Source organism: Triplophysa rosa, linkage group LG17 (genome assembly GCF_024868665.1).
Source record: "Triplophysa rosa linkage group LG17, Trosa_1v2, whole genome shotgun sequence".
Taxonomy (NCBI): Eukaryota; Metazoa; Chordata; class Actinopteri; order Cypriniformes; family Nemacheilidae; genus Triplophysa; species Triplophysa rosa.
In genome coordinates, this window is record NC_079906.1 from 20,625,714 (window position 1) to 20,632,254 (window position 6,541).

Here is a 6,541-nt window from a genome sequence, read left to right on the forward strand (position 1 = left end):
ATAGAATGATGAATGTTTTTGGCCCGTGTATGAAAACTAGGGGCATCAAACACACTTATATAGATAAGTTAAATGTGGGAACAAAACCTAGTTTATATAATCTAAGATATCTTAATTGAGGCTCCATAAGGTCAGCTTGAAGAACCTGCATTCATCCATGCATAAGTAAATCCAGCATTGTATTTTTAGAGCAGTGGGAAAACTGTGCAGGATCTGAAGCCATTAAGGTTGCATTACACAGCATCAACCTATCACGGTTTACTGGAGAGTAAAATAATTCACGAGACAGGTTTCGTTAGAGCATTTGGTTTAACGTTGAAAGAATAGTTCACCTCGAAAGGAAAGCTCTCTCTTTATGCACATCTTGGTGGAGCACATAAGGAGATATTAGTGAAGAAACAATGTCACATATGCTTGGATGAGGACTCCTGAGGTGGATTGTGTGATTTGAGCTACCCTCGATGAAGAATGAACTTACATTTACTCGTTTGGTAAACGCTTTTATCCAAAGTGACTTACAGTGCATAGTCTACACACGCCTTTTATTGGTATGTGTATTCCTTGGGATCAAACCCCCAACCCACACAATGCAAAGCACAATGCGCTACCAATTGATCTCACGCATGAGACACCATGCTGTGTTACGTTCAATCATTTGGGTGGGTAATAACTTTGCAAATACAATACAAGATCACACTCAGTCTTTCTAAGCACACAAAGTTTGATTCACACTGATATGCAACCTCATGTTGTGGCACATTTCGCATTTATATCAAATTGAACAGTGCCTCCTGCAGTTCAGTTTCGCATTTGCTCCCCCCACCCTATCAATATTTAAAACATGTAAATAAATCATTCATGTATGAAGCCCCTCAGGTAGCAGAGAGTTGATGGTGTTTATCTGTTTTTCGCATTGCTCAGCGTCTTCACCTTTGCGTGCGAGTGAGTGCATGTGTAGAAGGTCAATACACCTAGCGGTATGTAAAATGCAATAAGTGCTGTGTGTGTGTGATCGCGGGGGTCCAAACAGATGGCTCTGTGTTTTTTCTCTGTGGTTCTGGCTGCAGTTATGAATGCTGTTTGATGTTTGCGGTAACAAAGTCATAGCTTGCAATTCCATTTATTATCCTCACATTAAAGGGGTCACGTGGCGCGAATACGTGTCTTTGGTGTGTTATAAGTTGCCCATGCATGTATTAGACACGTAAAATTGCAGTGTGTCGGAACAAAATATGAATTCTATCTAAAAGCGAATGCCCACCCAGATCTGCCTGAAACGCCTCGTGTAACCACACCCCCACAAATCCACGTCAGTTTGTGGTATGATTTGACTAAGACCGCCCAAATGTATACGCAAATAAGGTGGGCGTACCAGTAAGTACAATTGAAGAGAAACCTGATGTTCCAAATATGGTAAGAAGCGTTACATTTCTGTCACACGCTTGCAGTATTCGACCAATCACTAAGCACTGGTTAACTGGCCAATCATAGCACACCTCACTTTTCAGAGCGATGAGCTTTGTAAAAAATCAGCGCGTTTCAGAGAGGCGGAGCAAAGAGGAGATATAGTAATTGCATTACATCTACAACAAACGATAATATTCGTGACATATGACCCCTTTAAATTGTGTGGTCTGCTTCTTTAGGTTTCCACACGTTATTCGCGTATGGGATTGGAGAGGAATCAAAACAGCGACTTTTCTTTTACAGGTCTATATATGATGTATGAACCGAATGCATTTGGCAGAGAGTTGTGTATAATGTGATAACATCAGCTGCTGTTTTCTTTGTTCAGCACTGTTCTGTGTTGCTTGTCACAATCTATGCACACCAGAACCAACCATAAACCGTTTGGTGTGCGTATAAATTAGGTGGACAGTGTAGTGTCAAAAACATATCTTAAGTTGTCAGTCAACCCGCACGTGAAACAAACACGTCCAACAAAGGATTTCACATCTGTCAGGCGTTTCAGCTGGCCATGACCCAAATGGACTTTATCCATGAAGATGACTCATAATAATTTCTGTATAATTTCAGACTGAAAAATAAAAGTCAAAGTAGGTTATTTGTTATGGCTCTGATATTATATTTGTCTTTTAATTTAGGTCCGCTGTATAAATGGTTGTTTGTGAACATTTCCCTTTTGCAAGCACTGTGTGCTTACATGTTCAAATCATTGTGTAAATTCTTTTTTTACAATATTATCTCATCAACCCAACTTAAATACTTAATACAGTATGTTATGTTTTCAAACATCATACAGTTTTAATGAAAAAATGCAATACAGTCAATTTCATTCTTAGGTCTTTAATCGATAGCATGGGAGAGAATGGAAGAAGTTATCACACTTTTTGAACCAGTGAATATGTATCGAAGTAGTGTTCTGTTTATGAATCAATTTTTATAGGCATACCTTTAAGTTTTATCTACAAAAGAAGGCTATTGTTATTGCCATAAAAGAAAGATACAATTCACACAACACTAGGGCATGTTGTCACAAAGGAAACTGCTATTAAATGCAAACGGTAAAAGCTGTTAAACAAAACAATACATTATACAGCAAAAAACTGGACGCTTTAAACACTTATGACAACTTTCCAAACAGAAATGCCTTCTGAGGACACAGTGTGAATATAGCTCCCTATAGTCTCCCCTATTTCGTGTTGATTAAAACACTGCCCTCTCTCCTGACACAATCGAAGTTTACAGCAGAAGTGACTGCTGTAAAGAGAGTTGCTATGTTCCCTCACTTTGTGATGATGTAATTTCTGATGGATCCCTGGAGCCCATGGCCCTGGTGCCTGGGGTTAGATTTAAATAGACAGATGTGCCTGTGACAGAACTGCCGCAGAGCTCTCAGAAAAACCAAGTCATCCTTTTCAATAATGCAGTAACACACATGTGTCAGGCACAGGGCCATGCATCTAGAACCAGAGGAACCTGCGGGCAGAAACACACTCCAGGGGAAGATGGGATTGAGGAAGGGTTGATAATAAAGGGTAAATGTGTGCATCTTTGAGCGTTTCTAAATATGACCTTTTTTTTCACTGTGCTATTGCTGTAACAGTTCTTCATGTATAACAACTAGTGGGTCAGTGGTGCGTGACATTTTCTCAAACATTTTTTTGTTGCTTAATGATGAATGAGTACTTCTAACTGAGTATTATTCGATTGTAAATACTCAAAACATTTGAAAATATTTATTTTTGAAGGTCTAGTATGAATTTTGTCTGCTTTGATATGGTGTAGTACAGTAATTCATAGGTCCAAAAATGTCCTTGTGTTATGTCGCCACCTGCTGTTGAGTGTTAGGTGCTGTTACAATTAGTTTGGCTTTCAACAATCTATTCCTTTAGTTATGTCTAAGATTGATAGATAAAACATGGTGTACACTACTATACAAAGAATATCTCGAATATTTAAATGTATTTAGACTAATAATAAATAATTTAGTGGGATTGTTGTAAAAAGAGGTCTGTTGCTTTAAGAAAGTCTCGTCGGTTCTTGTCGCGCGATTATGACGTTGCAGCGGGGCTTGCTGGACCACGCGTGTTACGAGTAGTTTCTTTTATTTCTAAATTTATGGTGAAATACACATATGGACACATATGATTTTTAGACGGAATTATACTAGTTTCAGGGCTACATAAATCTTCTTTTACGGTAAGAATGGCATCGAGTAAAAATGGTTTAATTGCTGGTTGTGTTGTTTAAAACTAGTAACTTTGTAGTTAGGTGTCTGTTTATTGCACTATACCAATTACCACTGTTTCTACATATTGATTTTTAAATCGTATTTTATTCCGCATAGACCTTTTTATTACCTCGTGAAAACAATGTCAAATGTTTACTTAATATCTTTGGCTTTCTTATTTTCAGACTGAAGTTGTCACTGTCGATTATGTCTTTGCCGGAGGCTAATGAAAATAAAACGGACCAGAAAACCAAACCTATGGTCACTGATGAGGAGATGGATGACTTGAATCCAAATTTGGAAGATGATGCTGAGGAGGACGCAGACCAGGAGATGAACCGTGAAGATGAAGCTGTTGAACTGGAACATATTACAGAAGATGGACTTGAGAAACAGAAGAAAAAATGTCTTCCTGGTATATTGTATTTGGGACACATTCCTCCTAGGATGAGACCAAAACATGTACGGAATATGCTGAGTGTGTATGGGGAGATTGGACGGATATTCCTGCAGCCTGAAGGTTAGACTGAATACTGTACCTTCTGTTACTGGGACTTTACTTTTAAGACCTACATGTTTTAAGATTTTAAGATCTAACTTACATGATAAGTGTGACCTTTGTCCAAACAAACATTTAGTAGACAGACAGTGTATTAAAGAGTCATTCTGTTTTGGAGAAATGCCTCAAAAACGAAATACTCTTTTAAACCTACATCCTTCTGGTAAGCAGTCTTAAATGCCGGTACACCTGAGGCCAAGCTCTTGGTTTTGTTGTTTTGATTCTTCCAGATCATTGTATTAAAAGAAAGAAAAAGAAAGCTGGAAGTAAGTCATCCAGTTTCACAGAGGGCTGGGTGGAGTTCAGAGACAAGCGGATCGCCAAGAGAGTCGCAGTCAGTCTGCACAACACACCAATGGCCAACAGAAAGAGAAGCCCTTTCAGCAGTGACCTGTGGTGCATAAAGGTAAAAATGCTTTTCTTTATTGTTTGCAACAATCGTACATGACAAATGAAGAATGATGACTTCACGCAAGTTTATTTCGTTTTAATATCCTAACTGTAGGCCACTGGCAGATGCTGAGTAATAGAGGCTTGGTGCATTTATACAGACATGGCTTCAAGTGGACTGTTTAAAATCTGGGGGGGTTTCTATTATAAAAACGTTTTCTTATTTCTGTTAAAGTACTTACACAGGTTCCAGTGGTGCCATCTCAGCGAGCGATTGGCTTACGAGCAGACAGTCTATCACCAGCGTATGAGGACAGAAATCTCTCAGGCCAAGAAGGAGACAAACTTTTACCTGGCCAGTGTGGAGAAGAGCCAGAACCTTCAGAAACTCAAAAAGAAGAAGGAAAAGAAGGGAGAGGTTGTGGAAGAGAAGAGCTGGAACTTTAAACAGCGCCCTACAGAAATGGAGATCCAGATGAAACGCATCAAGGATAAAGGCATGTCTGAAAAGGACCTTCATAAGGCTCAAGAGAAGAGCAAAGCCATTCAGGAGAAATCCCAGTCCAATGTTTCGCTCCTGGCAAAGATCTTCAACCGTGGCAGGGCTCAGGATTGAGATCATTGTTCAGCAGTATTAAAAGGACAGTTCACCCAAAAATAAAAACCCTTGCATCATTCCAAACATGTATGACTTTGATTCTTATGCAGAACTCCAAATAAAATATTTAAAGAAATGTGTCAGTGGTTTTGTGTCCAGTGGAGGTTAATGGTTTCCAGTGTTGTTTGGTTACCAACATCCTTGAAAATATCTTCATGTTTTTATTTAAATATATTTTGTGTTCCACAGAAATCACTGGTTTGGTATGATGAAAGGAATTTTATTTTTGGGTGAACTATAGCTTTAAGAACTGTTGTTCACCCAAAATTCTGTCATCACTTACTCACCCTCTTGTCATTTCAAACCTTTATGACTTTCTTTTTTCTACAAAACAAAAGATGATATTTTGAAGAAATATCCCCCATTCACATCTATTGTATGGACACAAAACCAACATTTTGTGTTCTGCAGAAGAAAGAAAGTCATACAGGTTTGAAATGACAAGAGAGTAAATGATGACAGAATTTTTATTTTTGGGTGAACAATCACTATATTTCAGAAAATCTTTTTGTTCTTAGATTTTCTTCTGTTTATTTTTCGGCCCCAAATTGCACAGTGTAAACTACATGTAGACTTCAACTGAAATGCCTCACTATTGTGCCCTAATAACAAACCATGCTCCATTTTACAATGTAAGAGGCTTAACTTCTTTTAAAAGCGTATATTCATAGTTCATGAAATTTGGTCTAATGCCTTCCTGTGGCTGCTTTACACATGTGGAAAGTATTAATTTTTTCATTTAATTACTTTCGTCATTTGAACATGGAATTTATTTTTGTGGATCATTTGTTCAGATAAACACTGCCTATTACAGCCCAACTAATCTCAACATAAATTTCACTTTGAGTTCATCAATCTAAATACAATATGAAGGACCTTTTGGAACATTCTTTCCTTAAAAAAACAGATACTGAATGGATTTGTCCCAGCTTTATCAAACAACACAAACATGTTGTAAAATAATACAAAACATCAGTCTATATTATAAAAGATCTGAAGTGTTTTATAAAAGGGTGGAAATAAAAAAAACGGTCCTAATTAATGGTGTATAAGGAGATTTTAAAACATTAAACTCAATGTGTATTTTGGTAAGAAATCGGCTTTAAAATCTAATCCTAGTAGGTATGGCATCACGATTCAATCTTTTTAGGGCATTATAGAGAAATCACCTTTTTAGAACCTCCCGCCTGTGTCAAGACCTCCTTTTTTATTAAACATTTGGTCAATGGAGAAACATTGA

At 37.7% G+C, this 6,541-nt stretch overlaps 1 protein-coding gene across 1 annotated transcript; it reads left to right on the forward strand.

Annotated features, from left to right (window-relative positions):
- Window positions 1-2,304: 2,304 nt before the first annotated feature.
- abt1 (activator of basal transcription 1) lies at window positions 2,305-5,273 on the forward strand. The gene is made up of 4 exons (XM_057355964.1): window positions 2,305-3,663; window positions 3,880-4,214; window positions 4,484-4,659; window positions 4,879-5,273. The coding sequence occupies exons 2-4, from the start codon at window positions 3,902-3,904 to the stop codon at window positions 5,257-5,259; spliced, it is 870 nt and encodes a 289-aa protein (XP_057211947.1). The 5' UTR covers window positions 2,305-3,663; window positions 3,880-3,901; the 3' UTR covers window positions 5,260-5,273.
- The last annotated feature ends 1,268 nt before the right edge of the window (window positions 5,274-6,541 follow it).